We start from the raw sequence: 17631 nt of genomic DNA on the forward strand, positions 1-17631 counted from the left end.
TACTTATGGTAGAAAGCTGATGATATTTATTGGTGGAACGCTCTAATCTTAGGAATTACTGCTTTGAATAGATTTTTTTATGTTGGATAGTCCATTTATTGAGGAAGGATAGATCGTATTACATCATGTTAATTACTTCCACATGACCGCATATTGGGTGTTGAGTAGCGGAACTCAACAACGTGATTTTTGCTTTGGTGCCAGAATGAAAGAAATGAAAACGAAGAAATGAATATATCAATAAATAATAATTCATTATCTCGAGTGGGGATCGAACACACAAACCTTGCGTTACAGTCACACTCTTGTGCCTCTGCCCCAACGGCCCCAACATTTTAAACACGCTAATTTCTTTTGACTTACGCTACAAAGATAGAATGATAATGACGTCCCCAAGAGGCACGCTTACCTGCCCTCGACCCGCCTTGTAATGTTTGCTGCCAAATAGGATTATACAGTGTCCTTTACAATGTCTAACGGTTTTACCACCTTCAAAGTAAGATTTTCCATGATCTGTATAATTTAATTGTATGTAAATATGTAAAGTGCTTGATGACACTGGATGACGATGACATTTTTTATTTTGGTAGTTTCGAACATGAAATATATGAAATATTTTATATTTAACACTCCAGGCAACCCTTGCAATAAAAGAACCAAAAACGTATGAATATTAATTAGTTGTTGTACAAATTATTATTAACTTATTTAAAAATCCTATATTAGTAAATGGAGAGGGAAAACTGAATGATTTACTAGTAAATGATTATTATCTGAATTATACTAGAAAATAAGAAAAAATACTGTAAGTCTACCAATATGATGTTCAACTCCAAGTTAAAGTTAATCTTCGTGACCTATTTGACGCGGGCCTTATTATAAATGATGACTGTGGATGAAAAACTTATGAGAAGTTTATTTGTTTTGATTATCTGTAGAAAGTTTTACTTATCATATCTTATCAGTGAAATGTCCAGTGAAATGTCCAGTGGATACCAAGTTATAAGTTATACATTTGAAAAAGTACGATCATATGTATAAATTGACGAGACGACGCGTGAACAAGAGGTTGTGTATTGAAAAACAGAACTGAACCTCTCTCCCGTCTTACTAGAAAGGGAAAGTGAAGATAATTATATTCCCAAGTGAGTATAGAATCCACGACCATCGCTTTTACAGCCAAACACAGCGCTACGGTGCACTTGAAAATTTAACTTATTTTAACATAATCTCTCTTTTCCCATCCCATTGCGAAATGTAACAGATTTCAACAAAAATAAATTTAAATAATATGGTTTGTCGTAGAATTGTTTTAAAGTGTCTGAAATAAATCTTCAACTGAACACTTAGTGACGTGTCGTTCTGTCTTGCTCTTGCTACTATCTACTAATATAATTTTAAAGTTTTCAGGTCAATTTTAAAGTTTTCAGCTCAATTTGAAAATTAAATTAAATATGTTGATAACTGCCGAAGCTAAAAACTGTAAACTGAAACTGTAGCGTTATTATTGCTATAAACGTGTACAGACATTAACATATTAAATAAGTGACAGAAATAAAATACATATTTTATTTAATACATTGAGGCCTCCCGTCATGGCGCAGAGGCACAAACGTACAACTGTAAGCGCTACGGGTGTAGGCTCGGTTCCCACTCATTGGAAATGAAATAATTAATATTTTTATGTTCTTGCTCTGATGACGCGTCAAAGCTCACCCTTCATTTCAGGCTCCTATTCTGATACAGGATAGAGCCAATAAGAAAAAATAGTATAATAAACATTATTAAAATTCTAATGGAAAACAGCTTTAAAAGCTTCATGCGAACTCGTAAATATGACAAAGTTTTAACCAAAATTAAAGTTATTAAAATGACGATTAAAAATATTATTTCATTTGGTCGTTTGCGGACGCGGCGTTATGAGGGTTGTGGCTTCCTTATTGTGGAGAATACTTAATGATTCCGTTGTAAGGTATGAAAATGAATTTATTAAATTACGTTTTAATTGAATTTTATGGGACGTTATGATAAATAGTCCTACCGCAATGGAACAGCGACTGACTGTAAACTACATGTGTTATGGGTTCAATTCGAGATTGTTTATAATTGAACTACAACATAACAGTTTCAGAACATTCCAAAAAATTCAATTAATAATAAATATTCAATGAATATTCAAAAAATATATTTTTTTATAAGTATGGGAAAAAATTGCCGGAAAGTTGAGAAGTGAAGTGTTTTAGTCCCTATTACGTTCCCTCTGCCTGGAGTTGAATTCGCTTGAGAAAAAATTGGTTCACTTAATTTTTACTTTTTTCTCAAGCGGACTCAATTCCACGCTGTCTTGATACCAGAGGAAATCTGAATAATTCTTTCCCTCAAGAATCGTATTCACAACCGTCGCCTTTCTAGTTACATGGGGCTGCCCCTGTGCCACTACGGTCTCATAGCAAACAATATATCATATGCAAAATTATTATCACAGGGCTGTGAGTAATAAGGCAAAATCGCACTAAAAGCATCATTATAAGTATGTATTCAAAACGGACCTTCAAAAGAACTAGCCATTTTACTTCTTCTCATAGGTACGAGTGCCATTCCGCTAAATTGCCATTTGCAAAAACTTTCACACGATCTAAAATTCTTAGGAGAATTTATCAAGTTAATAGTCCTACTTCAGACGGTGCCAGAAAATGGATTCAGTTCTGGCACGTTTTAAATACATTCCAAAATGTGGTCTAGATTTTCTGTAATATATTTTTTGGTGTGTACCCAACGTTGACAAGTAATAGAAATAAAAAAAACTGCTTTACTCTCTTTACCTAATAGTAAAATAGGCAGAGGAAGCATAGTGTTAAGGCCCTCCGTTTCTTACTTTTTGCCTAAAATTGAATATTTTGTCTCTGCCTACGGGAAAATTTTCCTTTTTTTACACATTTCCTGTAAATGTTATATAAACATATTTCTCTTAAAAATTGTAATAAAATAAGAAAATACTTTTACCTGGTTTTGTTAATGGTATTGAATGATTGAAATTGGATTTATCCGGCGGGACTATTCAAATGACAGATCGAAATTACCTCTTATATAATAAATCATATTAATGAAAACTTTGAAAAAGCTCTGCTGTTTTTATTATATTTCAAAATGTTATTAACTTACGATAATAAACAGCTTCAAGCTTTTAATCGCTTAACAAAATACATATTCACACATTTACAATTTACTTACATGTTTTTACAAACACATTCACACACATTCACACATGGCACTTCTTTGCACCCTGTGGTCACATACTATTTTCTTGCTTGCTTTCTTTACTTCTCGCATATAGTGTTAAGACAATCCATTTCCTACTTTCCACTAACATCGATGAAATGAAAATATTTTATTATCTGGAGTGGGAATCAAACCCACAACCGTCACGTTATATTGACAATCAGATAGACTACAAAGATAAACTCAATAAAAATATATTTATTTCATAGTAATTATATTATTAAATTAATAGTCTCGAGCAATTGGTCCGAAACAATACTTTAATTATAGGCATCGGATGCTACAAAATTACAACGCTCAAATAATTACAGAGACAGTGTTGCGGTTGAGTAAACTTTACTTTAACGTAATATTAAATTACATTGTATTATTGGCCGTTATTAGATACTGTCATGGAGAAGTGGAGAAGTCCCAGCATCTATCTAAAGACAAGATGGTTGTGGGCTTTATGTAATGATAGTTTTCTGCCTTGTCCATTCAGTAAATTATAATGTTTCACCGGCGATATGCAATGTCTCGAAAATTTGGCAAAAAGTAGAGAATGAAGAGTCTCAACAGTAAATTCCTTCTGCCTACCCTACCAACGGAAAAGAGCGTGAGCTTTTTTCTTTAGTGTTCCGCTCGCGGCTCTGCCAGCATGGGCTACATTAATATAATGTATGTAAGTGTATGTCCATAAATAATCAATATCTTAACTCTATCTATCAGAGAAAACCGCAATAAAATTCGTTGCGTATTTTATAAAATCTATGCATAGATACATCGTAGAGAAGCCATGTTCCTTCTATGTAAATATATATTAATTTGGAGAACCTTAAAAATATAAACTATAAATTCTAAATCAAAATAAACAAAACAAAATACAATCCTTCACCGCAATCGAGAAACCGAATCACTAGCACAATTCACTAGAGCAATGGTCAATTCTCAGTTACGTTTAACTCAAATTTACAATCGAAGCCCTTATTGTAATAGGACAAGGTTCAAATTCAATAGAAATTCAAGTTTAAATGAAAGAGAATATATTTAGGTACGAGCAATGGATCGTACGGCTGTCATTTCCTGGTACTGTCCAAATAAGGCTGTTTAAATCTGTATAGAATTTTGTAGGCCAAGACTTAAATACTTGCAATTCTTTCCGTAAAAATTTAGGGAAATTCTCTGTGTGCTTGCTTACACTCTCTAACCTATCTACGTACATATATGCCAAATTACCAAGTTTTATATATTTTTATTTAGTTCTATATATGTATATCTAGTTACAGATTTTCTTAGTGAAGTTTCTCAGCAATTGAAGTTTTATACATCTAAGATATTCCGTTTTTGAATACGCACGTCTCTAGTATGGATGGCAGAGTTGACCACCGCGTTCTCTCTATTTTAAAATAGCGAAGAATAAACCACTTATAATATTTGGTTAATTATAACATTTTTGCATATGGTAATAAGCTGCAATATACAGCTTTATTAATTACATTTAAAATGGTTAGGTAATTGCATTAACCTACATATTATAACGTTAATATAGTTGCAATATTTTATGTCGTATACGAGGCCATCTTGGCGCAAGGGCACAAGGGTGTGACCGACCGACCAACGCGATGGTTGTGGGGTCAGGTCCACTCGAGGAATTGAATTATTGATTCAACAGGCAATACCTCGAAACATTCAACGAAATGTGCGGAACGGTCTTAACACTAGGTTCTGCCTACCCTGCTGTGTGCAGGTAAGTGCAATGCAGTGTAAGACAAAACGCGGCGTTTACTTCCGCCACTCGACACGCAATGTCTCGAACATTGGGCGATACGGCGTGAAGCTAACTACAATTATCGTGTTTCGTCAGATAGAACGGAATTATACCACAGTACTTACTCAATGAGGTCATCATTAAACTAATTATTATAATTAACTATACTAGTTGTCACATAAATTGTCGCCATTAAATAATTTTAATGCAATTATATATATTAATTATTATAAGTTACAGATAGCATCCATATTGTTATTATTATAATTTAATAAACACTTATATTATGGGACTGTTATAACAACTAAGGGAACGCGGTAGTTCGTTCCGGGTGGGTAGCTCTCAAGCTTCTCAACAATTTTAGCGATATGCCCGGACCTTGCTCTAGCCACTTTAAGTATCTAGAGGCTCGTTACTTCTTTTTTGAGGCTTCCACCTTCGGATCCTTAATGTCCAGTGCCTCGACCCAGGTTTGATATGCCTCACGCTTGCTGAAGGCAGCAATTTTGCAAGACCTATCATGAATGACCAAGGCAGTGATTAGCATTACAGAGCTAGGAATGTAGGATGCCCTGCATAACCACGTCTGAAATGAACTATAAATATCTTTTTTTTTTTCATTTACGAGACTAAAAAACACATTTTTCTATACCAAGTACTAGCTTCATCATCAGATCAGCTTGATGGTACCATAGTATTGCAATGTCACCTAAGCTACATATGTATAAGTTCCAAGTTTCATGATCATGCACTTTCTTATTACAAGAGGGTTATTATTGAAATATCAAGTTTTATACGTTTTAATATTTAATCGTCGAAGTTGCGGTAACAGCGTGTGTTTGAAGCTAGTTCCTAAGTGGCTATTACTCATAAGTACTAACGTATATTTCTTGGAAAGCTTAAATTGATTATTGATTTAGTTTATTTATAGGTAATAATTTAAATTTAAATAAATACTTATATAAAGTTCTTCCTTTACTGAAGGACAGACAACGGACGGCCGGAACTACGCGGCATAGTAAGTAAATTTAAATAATAATAATATAAGTTGTAAATTTGGTCGAGGCGAGTACAGGAGTTATTCTCACGACAACCTTTATTAGTTTTAAATTCACAAAAATGAAATAGCATTATGAACAAACAACAACACAACACAAACATAATGTTGTTAGCAATATTTCGATGTACGAGCGGTACCCATCGCTATAATTCCCACTCATATAAAATAAGTGCACATTCCGCAACCACCTTCCCGAACGATTATCGTTTGGGAAGGTAGTTTTCGTCGGTACTGTGAGTTCATTCTATTCTATATAATTGTTGCGTCATTTTATGTTTGAATTCCGCCACTCAGAATTTGGCGGAAAATTGGGAACGGAGTGTCTTAACACTAGGTCCGTTGTGCTTCGTTCGATCTGCTGTGTGCTGGATACATCGTGACGCTAAAAAAAGGGCGAAAAAATGAAAATAATAATTCCCTTGAGTGTGAAACGAACCTCTAGCCATTACGTTTGTAATAAATTTATAACAAAAAGATATTACATAAAAATAGCCCTTTATTTGAAAAAACACTTCACTGTTCTTGATAACTAACACTTTTATTGACCCTAACAATTTTTCCTTGCATCTCCCTTGGTATTCCATGTCTTTCTGTCATATGCCGTCTCACAGTTGCCGTTTTAGCGTATGTCGCACCACATTTATTACACAAATAGACATATAGCCTATCGTGGATACTATTAGCGTGGGCCAACATAGCACTTCTTTGGAAAAACTTTTTGGGACATTGTGGACAATGTATTTTCTTTTCAGTATGATAAATTAAGTGTTTCTTCCAAATTCCTCGTCTGCGGAAGGTCAGGCCGCATTTTTCGCAAGCGTACGGTCTTTCGCCGGAATGTAGTCTTTCGTGTTCTATTAGATCGAATTTTCTAGGCGCTTTGAAAGAGCAAGTGGAACATTGTAGGTAGGGTCCCGTACCGTGTCGGGACACTTGGTGGATTTGGAGCTCTGTGAAAACTGGAAACCCTTTGCCGCAATGCTCGCAAATGTACCTGAAATAATCATTTATTATAGTATTTGTATTTCTCGTAACTTTCATAATTCACAGTGTACCTATGCTAAAAAAACAATTCTTAAGTTATTCCCTTATTCAGTTTAAGTCATATAATCCAGTCATAAGTCCCATTTCATTTTTTTACTTGTGCAGGGAACAGCGTGTTAAGTTTATATGCGGGAAAGAAGGTCTTAACACCAGGTTCCCGCTCTGCCTACCCTGCTGTGTGCGGGATACAGCGTGAGGCTGATTTAATTTAATTTATTTTTTTGAAATATGCATACTTATAATAAAATATAAAATTTTATAAGTAATACGTGAAAGTGTAGGTATATAAATGATAAATAAATAACTTACAATATTGAAATATATAAATGACACATATTAAATAAATTATAATTATAAAAGTGTTTGTCACTCCGTTCTTTGAACATCCCCGCTAGGGATACTTATCAGATTAGATAATATAAATAATAGTTCGATACATATTCTTTATTGCACATACATAGTTAAAACTGTATAAAGGCTAAGACAGCATCTGACTGTAAATGTAGGTTTGGTTGTGGGTTCCATTCACACCACTTCTGAGTTCTGCAGCAATTACATATCTAATTTGAGTTTGAAGCAGAGATTGGAGTGATATGACATTAAGTTATTTCTACTTACTCTGCTAATATGTAAGAATAAAGTGAAAACCTTTATGAATTATATGATTTATATTATAATTGTTGAAAATGACTATATAAGACAGTAGTTTGATAAAACATTATATTTAAATTGTTATCTTAGGCAATTTTTTTGTTTTATAAATGCAGCCTTTAAAATAAAAAAATAGTGTCCTCATAGAGGTCCTCACGCTTTGCATGCAACATTCCTCGAGTATCATTGATACTTTTTGAAGATCAGCCAAGGACTCTCCTGTATCTTGTCAATTTTATAAATACAATTTATACAATACCTGCATCCATTGTGCCTTTGCATATGATGTTTATATGTGAGTTGGTTTCTCAATACTTTTTTACATATATTGCATACTAACGAAGTGTTTTCAACCTCTTTCTTAAAATCTAATCGGTTGTTTATTATTAAATGATTTCTAGTTTTATGTTTTGATTTAATTTTAACTTTTATAAGATTTTCACTTTCTAATGATTTATAGGCACTTGTGTCGATTAAACTCTCCATTTTATCTAATATTTTATAATCTTCCGTTAAATCATCATTAAGGGATTCAGTTTCATGATAATCTTTTTCGTTGGTTATGTTTGTATTATCAATATTTTCATCACTTTTATTATTTATATCCAATTTTTTGGATTGACTTCTCTTTTTAAATCCTCCTTTCTTATTTTCTTTAAAGCATTCATTAGGAAAGTAATACCTAAACATTGTATATTCCACTATGTGTTCCTTCAATTTTTCTTTTTCAACACTCTCAGCTATTTTTTTAAGACGTTTTTCACTGGATTCACATAATAATTTAAAATAGATCGCTTGTTTTAACAAATATAAGCACTTAGCACACATAAATGAAGGTAAATAGTCTTGTTTTCGTATTGTTATATTAGTAAAAGTTAACACTGATTTCCCGTATTCATTTACAATCTCTTCACTATTTTCATCAATTAATGACACCATATTTTTGTTATTATCATACTTTAAGCATATTCTGCAAATAGATTTATATATTTCTTCATAACAATCCATTTTTGTTTGAAAAAAAATAAGTGAAAACAAACTCCAAGCCGCAGTTAAGTTAAATGTCACTTTCGATTTGACATTTGACATTTGATTTGACAGTTGCGTTTTGTTATTTCATTCAAAGTGTATTAGTTATTATAACGTTGGACATTAAGTGTAATTATAACTAAATAAATTATTATTATTATTATCTCAAACGTAAACATAATATCTTTAATTTATTCACTACAAAATATAATATCATTAAATATAAATCATATTATATGACTTCGTATATGATTTTTCACATATCCATATATTGACAGGAGAAAAGAAAGGTGAGGAGGGGAACCGTCGTCCAGGCCACATTCACACTGTGAGTGGTCCCTGACCCTGACATCATCCATAGTTGTACAGGTGTACATGCATGTCCAAGGCGCTAACGACAAATACTCATCAATCATGAGCCGCGTTTTTTTTAATTACAATGGATTAATCTTATAATATAGATATAGATACATATATTAAGCATTAATTAAATCAGTCAATCAAAACTAGGACGTAATAAATGTACATATTATATAATTATCATAAAACTACTTACCATTATACAAATGATAAGAATATTTTTCGTACGTAATATGAATAAAAGTACATATAAGACTGTTTATCTACGGATCTCAATTACTTAACCTAAATGTGTGCGAGAGCTGCTCTTTTATAACTCATATATTTGACGCAACTGTGGCGTATTCAAGGTTCATGTCTTACTCTACATAAGATTTTTCTCAGCTTTACGTTTTATCCCGGGAACTTAATGTTATATTTTAACTTCTTCAAGTGGGAATCGAACTCTCAATTTTTCGAATTTATAGTTGCACGGTTATGGCCCAGCCCCACAACTGGCCTCTACCTAAGATGGTTGCGTGTTTTATTTCCACTCGGGGTAACGTATAAAAAAGCAGCTTCATGTTTTTTCCTGCATCGCAGAATAGGCAGAGTGGACTTTATGACAGTTTGTTCTCCAATTTGTTTCGAGATCTCGTGAATTTTCGTGTCCACCACTCAACACGAACACACACAACTGCCAATATCGCCGTATTTTATTATAGTCAACAAATTTCAATAAAAAATATCCTAGTAAAAATTCTGCCGACATTGCTCATACAAAAATTGTATGAACGCTGTCCAAAAAGAAAGTTTACTTTGGCGTTTGTAACAATATTTCTTAGATAAAACTCGACTCAGCGGAATTGTAATTAAGTACATGTTGCGCAAAAAACATTAATAGAATTTATCTACTACCTTAATAGGTAAGTATTTTGAGGCAAAAGCTCTCTTAGGCTTGAGCTATAATATAAAATAAGATATATGGACCGTACACGACGTGGGTTCGATTTCCAATCAAAGGAGTAATTATGTTTCATTTTCTTGCTTTGGAGCCTAGGCGCGGCGTTGAGTTCTATTACTCTATACGCAATGGGAACGGAATATCCTAACACTTATTATAATGCTTACTTCGTGTTTCATGTTGACACATTACTTTTACTTATTTCTATTTTGCTAGGCGTGCTAAATCGTAAAGAAAAGTTAGTAATATTATGAGCTTATTCAATATGCAATATAACTAAATGAAAATAATGTGGAGAAAGAAATGAGTCACTACAAAATGTTCTCTATCATCATACATACATATATCTAAAAATAACTTTGAAAACCTATATTAATCTCGACCCTACTAAGAAGGTACTATAATAATTCGCAAGCGCTAGGCTTTTACATACTATCTTATAGGTATAGGAGTATAGGTACAGGATCCATTGGCTGCCTAATGACTCGATCAGCGTGAAACAAGCTAATTAATGAGACTAGCTTCGTTTTAGTTGTCCTTGCTTTACATAAGATTTAACTAAAATTAATGAAATCTGAGAAAGTGATAATGATAAAACATAAATTAAATTTAATTGTTTATGTGTGATTTGAAATAAATGTTCTTTTAAGGTGCATATAATTACACGAAACTAAAACGAAAACAAACATTATTAAATTTTTTGTCTGTCTGTCTGTTTTCTGTTTATCTGGAATAGCTGAATCAATTTTTATGGGTAAGTCCCAAGTCCCAAGTCTGGAAGATACAAGAGATTGTGGAGTAATATATAGGCTTTCATTATACTTTTTGTCTCGGAATTTGGGCAGAGCGGGATTTACGCGGAAAAAATCACTTTTTCCGTACACGAGTATCTATCTACTCGTACCTATCGCCCACAGCATGGATTAGAAAAAGCTAAACATGTTTTTTTATCAAATTAAACTTTTTACGGGCAATAACAAATAAAAAAAGGTTCAAATTGCTATTTATTTAGCGTACAACAGTGTTTCCCAAATACACTTAATAATAAATAAATAATCGTGTAGTTCAAGCGTGAGAAGCCACGAGCGAGCCGCTAGTACATAACAAGTTTATTGAAAGTTGCTTTCTTAAAAATCGAAATGACAAGAAGACAAAACATTTATATGAAAAAAAATTATATTGTCATCAAGACTTTAAATATTTATTTAACTTCACGTTGTATTATAACGGGATAGGCAAAGGAAACTTAATATTAAGACATCTTCTGTACCGAGCGGCGGAACTTAACGCCGTACTTAATCTACCATAGCGTCACACTACACCACGATGGACTCACCCTTCAACACCCTCTTTCAACTAGTCCAGAGTTAACTAGCATCAAAAATATACCCACTATCAAAAAATAACACACCTCAGTTCCACACAATATCTTTAAACACATTCGGTGGTAACAGCAACATAAGCCAATAAAACGTGAGCTTGATAGCGACCGCGGGCGCTATTTCAAGTGACAACGACTACGCGCCACCCCCGGGACCTCTATAGAGTGGCTATTACTGTAATGTATGCAATAATCTTGTATTATAGTATGAAAAATAGAATATATTCGTATATTTGTAATAGAATTGATATTTGTTTTGTTATTATAATAAAAGTTGGTAATATTATCGAAGGTATTATTAAAATAAAATATTTGTATAGTTAGGTAAGAGAGTCAAAGGAATAGTTCGAGGAATACCACGTAAAAACCATGAGGACACCCTCCAGGGCGTGTTTGAAAACGTTGATGAGAGTGGACGACGCAAAAGAGACCATTTGGCGCTTTCTTCTCTCTGGCTATACCGCTCGGGATGAAGTGTGAAGCTAAAAAAAAATATATAGTCTGTTTGTCTGCCCTTATATTATGTGAAATTTAAAGTTACTTTTGGACAGCAAATTTGCATTCATCCAATTTACAAATTAATATGGCAATCATTTGGAAATACCTAATTCTCAAAAGGAAAAAAGATTTAACAAAAATACGTTGTAGCCTCACTAAACCAGTCCCGTGTACCTACTCACAAACGCCCCCAAAATTGCTCGGTTCGACCTGAACAGTTACGTATAAGCTCTCATAACTCAGCTTGTGATCCTCGTTTATAGAAGTCATGGGCCCTCGGCATAATATAAAAATTCTTACACCCACAGATTTCTGGCCAAAATATTGCGCTTGATGCTATATTACAAATAGCTTTTTTAGGGAATTTCACCAAATATGTCCAATTGTTCATATTATATGTGATTTATGAAGAAATATGAGGCCGTGATGGCGCAGCAACACAGCACCTAACTGCAAACCTGATGGTTGTGGGTTTTAAGGATATGGAATATTTCCATTTCCTTCACAAAGTGTGGATTTGAATCCTGCACTCAACATAGCATTGTTTCTAAAAATTGGCAGTTAGTATATGGGGAACGAAGTGTCTCGACACTAGGTTCACTCTTACCCTTCTAAATGCAGGATAAAGCGTAAAGTTAAAGCTAAGAGAAAAAGAAACAGGCAGCAAAATACAAAGTAAAGCTTTATTTAAATAAGCTTTCAATGTTCACTGACTTGATATACAGTTTATAATATTAAATTTCATTAAAGAAATCCTTAAAAGCTTCCCAAAACTTTACTAAAACCGATTTGTATGAAATTATTTGAAAATTGAGAGGCAAATAATAATTAAAGTATTTCATTAAAAATCCTCGAATAAACTTTTGCACCCCGGGCCCGGGTGCGCGGTAAGTCATTTTAAATGTCATTATCATGCTTCAATGGTTATTGTTTTGGAAGAACCGATAGCTATGTAAATGGGAAAGTTTGGAAAAAGCTCAAGATTATATTTTGTTTTACGGTTGATTTGATTGGTTTTCAACTTTTATGAAGTTCTTGGACAAAGTGGCACGGAATGTTGTGGAAATTAGGGGGAACGGAGTGTAGCTTTCCCCTGTCTACTTACTAGGTTACTTATATGAGATAAATAGGGAAGCTAAAAAGTTTTGCAAACATAACTCACTCTTAGGATTATACCATTTTATAAATATTTGAATTTTGAGTAATTTCTTACATTTTTTTGGAGGTGTTTCAAATAGAAATACAGGTTTAAACAGTCTTTTTATTGAAAAAACGTATATTTTCTTTATTTTCGCCTATAGGTTTTAATAGATTTTTTTGTGTGTGGGTCCAATTCTCATTCGAGGAATTTTTAATTTGAATTTCATTATTTTATTTCTGTGGTAACAAAATAGAGCGCGGGGTTAAGTTTCACCACTCAACACGCAATGTCTCCAGAAATCGGCGAAAAGCTAATAAAAATAGATAATTCACTTATAGTACACATAAACCAGTATGCCAAAGTTAATAAACCAGTATGCCAAAGTTAATACAAAATTCAGACATCATTATAGATAACGTTCATAGGTACGTGTGATCTAAATGAACTAAATAGTCAAATGGGTATAAGTTTGTTTATAATGTAGTTTAAAACCAAATTAGTTTTCCTTACAAAACACAACGATTCATTTAACTTTGAATAAACAACTTTGTGTATAGATTTTGTATGAGATAAGTTTGTATTGGTAATGTTAGGTTTATAATATGTTGATAGTTATATAACTTAATATTTATTGTTTCATAAGATATATATTAGAATTCCAAAGAACATATTATATATTAAAAACCAAATCGGCTGTGAGATTGAGATTTTAGTTATTTAAGTGATATAACAGGATAGGCAGAAAGAACTTCGAACTTCACACTCTATTCTACACTATCTAAAAATAGAGGTGGGTTTAAGAGAAAGAATGAATTCGATTCGTCAACAAAAAAGAAAATCAAAAATGTAATTTCATCCCAGAATATGTGTTTCTTATCGTATAGCACCTCGTCGATTGTACCCACTAGAGCATTGTCAAGTAAAAAGCATGAGGATCCCTCGGACCAGGCACAGACCATAGTGTTTAGCACTCCGTTCTCTCTAGCTACCATGCGAAGGAGAGCAAAAAAAAAAGAATTCAGAAATCTAGCTGTATTATACAAACACTTTTGTGATTTTTTTACAACAATAAGTTAAACAGCCATAGAAATAAACAGTAAAAAAACCTATAAATAATCACAAATTCCTGACGACTACATATTTTATATTTTATTTTTAATTTAAAAGGTTTTATTTTGTACGACTATATACTCCCAATTTAAATAAAAAAGGCAGCAAACCTTATGATTTCAAATTATATTTAGATAATTTAAAACTGTTCTAACAATCACTCTATCGCTTCATTGTGCTAGAAAGTAATCAATTTGTGAAAAGGTGTCAGCGCGGAATAATAAAGGCTTTCTTTCAGAAGTAGCATTGTTAGCGATGACTCCGATACATTTGAGTAAATATAGGCGGATGGTTCATTAAAATGCTTGTAATCATTTGATTGTAACAAAGGTTCTTATGAAAATATAATAAAAAAAACATTTTTGAGGCCGTCATGTTGTAGTGGTACAGTGTCTGATTGTGAAATCGAAGTGTGGGTTCGATTTCCACTCGGGGGAATGAAATATTTAATATTTTTATTTCTTCGCTCTGGTAACCAGGCAAAACGCGGTGTTGAGTTCTGCTACTCATCATGCAATGACTCAAAAATTCGTCGGAAATTTTGGAACGGAATTGTCTGAATGGAGAATGGAGTGTCTTCACACTAAATTCCCAGGTTTCCTCTACCTAAGCTTCTTTGTGCGGAATTCAGCGTAAAGCTAAAAAAATTGAGGCAGACATTGCGGTCCAGGGTTATTGTGGATTCGATTCATCCTCGGAAAAATATTTATTTTTTCAATTCTTTGGTCTGATGACAAGAATTGACTTGTTGCGTTACGTTAAATTCCACTACTAAACACACAATGTCTCGAAAATTGATGATGATGGAAATTGGAGAACGGAGTGTCTTGACAATAAGTTCCAAGTTCCAACTGCTTACCTTGCTATGCTGGGGCTGAGAAAGCTTTTATTTTTTTTTATTATAATTGCAATTATTTATGTTGATAAATAGAAAAAAAATACTAAATTCTTAATTTAGTAATTTCATTTACAAAATTCCTTACTTACCTAATACTAATGTAATTCCACTAATTTATTATATACCTAATTTAATATAATTTGTCCGTCTGCGACCTCGTTTTTGGCTCCGCTAGCCATTCTAAATGAACGGTAAGTAGGTATACCATAATTTTACTTGTCAAATGATAGTCGACGATAAATGTGAGGTGGTTAGTTCATTCCGATCACGTACGTAGATGTCCTTTGAAGACATTTAGGCCGGTATACGGGTACAGCATCACAAACAGTGGGAGACAAATCTCTTAGTTTTCAGGATTTATTAGTAATAATGTTGCCTTGTTTTGTGTAATGTAAGGGGTTTTTTTAAATTATTTAACAAGGTTATTACCTTATATCATTAATAGGTAAAGCCTAAAGAGTAGCAATAGCTGTAAACGGGAGAGGTTTGAGTTCGATTCCCACTGCAGGACATGAAATCTCTCTCTGGACATGAAGTCTGGACGAGGCAGAGCGCGGTGTTAAGTTCAGACACTCAAACTGAAATGCCTCCAGAATTCCATAAAAAGTTAACAGTCACTCAGTCTGGCCTCTAATAAATTAAGTAATACTAAGGTAAATGAACCTATTAACGTACAAACACGTGCCATTAAGCTATTATAGGTTATTCGCTGACATCTTAAGCGTCTCCTAAGTATTTGAAACACCAAAATACCGCCCTTTAATCGTATTTTGGAATTCAACTTAATTAGAAATGACGATGCTATTATCGGGATTCTCATAAAATAAAGATAGGTCTTTGCTAAAGGCGACTGGTTGTGGGCTTGATCCCCACTCAGCTCGAGAAAATGAAATCGAAATCTCCAAAATTCGGCGGAAAATGGGGAACGGAGTGTCTAAACATTAGGTTCTCTGTGCCTGCCCTACTATGTGCGGGATACAGCGTGAAGCTGATTTATTTATAAAAAAGAAAAAAAACATTCCTTTACCATTTTATCTCAAGTTTAATATATAAAGAAAGTTCCAAGACCTATCAATATCAGGATAGGATTAAAAAAGGATCTATAAATCTGATCTTAAGTTCATAACTCGACTGTGAATGTTGTAATTTATTACTTAAGTATAATTTATCTTGTGCATGTGCGTACGACATCTTGGCTTTTTGTTCTATTGAATTGTCAGATTATAATTGTTTTCTTGATTAAAGGCGATTTTCGTAAATATTATTTATATACGGATAGCTAGGGGATTCGATTATTGCTTGATGTAAATATTTTTTATTATTTTTTAATTGTATATTTTTTTTACTGTATATGGTATAAAATACTTACTCCATACTCCTGGGTCAGGTGGATCTACATTTATGATATTTGGCAAGAAATAAAGTAAGAAGAAAGAAAGAAGAAGAAAACAAGAACGATACGTTCGCTCGACCCATCCTGTCATGTGTGAAATACCGCGTGATGCTAAAAAAATGTTACAGAGGACGTCAGGGCGCAGCGCCTGCTTGTAAACGTAACGGTTGCGAGTTCGATTCCCACTGGGGGAACCAATTTTCGCTCAGGTATCAAGACAAAGCGCGGCGTTGACTACCGCTACTCTATGTACTGCAATGTCTCGAAAAATTTGGTGGAAAATTGGGAATGGAGTGTCTTGGCATCAAGTTCCTTCTGCCGAACCGGATGTATGTTGAAGCTAAAAAAAATCTGTAATTTTTTTATAACTCTAAGTAAAACAAAAATATAGTTAACCTCGAGTTAAGTGAATTCTTAAACAACGTCGAACAAAAGCTCGACTTTAAACTGCAAGATTAAGAAGCATTTGTCTTTGTAGTTTTTGTAACTAAATAACTTTGTTAGGATTCATCCTGCCGTCTCCTTTGAGCACTTAATTAAGTCAAATTTACTATTTATAAAAAGTTTTTAAATAAAAAGGTGTAAAATAGGATTTCTGTGATGAATAGTAATTTTAAAACATTTCCACGCTGTATCCCGCATATAGCAGGATCTAGTGGAGTGCAAGGTCATTCGTGGCGCAGTGAGTGTTATGGATTCGATCCCCACTCGAGGATGTGAAATATTTATTTAATTGTATATTTTCATTTCTTGGGTCCCGCCACTCGCGAAAACGCAGTGTTTTAACACTAGGTTCCCTCTGTCTACCCAGAATCTAGTATTGTGACACTCGACGATTCCTCAAGAATTTCGCGGAAATTATGGAACCGAACTGTCTTAATACAAACGGAGTGTCCTAACACTAATCTATTGAAAAAATTAAGTTAAATTAAAATTATTTATAATATTGAACGGTAAAAAATGGTTAACAAACTTTTAAAAATTATATAAATAAATTGTTGAACGCAACCATTTTAACCTAAAATGGAGATATTTCAAAAGATTAAACTGTTAAGTTAGGTATTAAGGGAGCGACCTAGAACTTTGGATTCAGGATT

The 17631-nt window shown here is 33.3% G+C and overlaps 1 protein-coding gene across 1 annotated transcript; it reads right to left on the reverse strand.

Annotated features, from left to right (window-relative positions):
* Window positions 1-6564: 6564 nt before the first annotated feature.
* On the reverse strand, window positions 6565-8861 carry LOC146535317 (uncharacterized). Its single transcript, XM_085191860.1, has 2 exons — window positions 8041-8861; window positions 6565-7080 (listed from the first exon to the last, which is right to left on the reverse strand). The coding sequence occupies exons 1-2, from the start codon at window positions 8787-8789 to the stop codon at window positions 6600-6602; spliced, it is 1230 nt and encodes a 409-aa protein (XP_085047986.1). The 5' UTR covers window positions 8790-8861; the 3' UTR covers window positions 6565-6599.
* Between the last annotated feature and the right edge of the window lie 8770 nt (window positions 8862-17631).

The sequence above is a fragment of the Heliconius melpomene genome, chromosome 10, assembly GCF_056956725.1.
Source record: "Heliconius melpomene rosina isolate 202511_hmr_F chromosome 10, ASM5695672v1, whole genome shotgun sequence".
NCBI lineage: Eukaryota > Metazoa > Arthropoda > Insecta > Lepidoptera > Nymphalidae > Heliconius > Heliconius melpomene.

Excerpts from the sequence above, each read along its gene's own strand:
- LOC146535317 (XM_085191860.1), bottom strand. The coding sequence starts at position 8,789 with ATGGATTGTTATGAAGAAATATATAAATCTATTTGCAGAATATGCTTA. Across the intron at positions 7,081-8,040 it reads CAAAGGCACAATGGATGCAG|GTACATTTGCGAGCATTGCG; the intron begins GTATTGTATAAA and ends TGATTATTTCAG.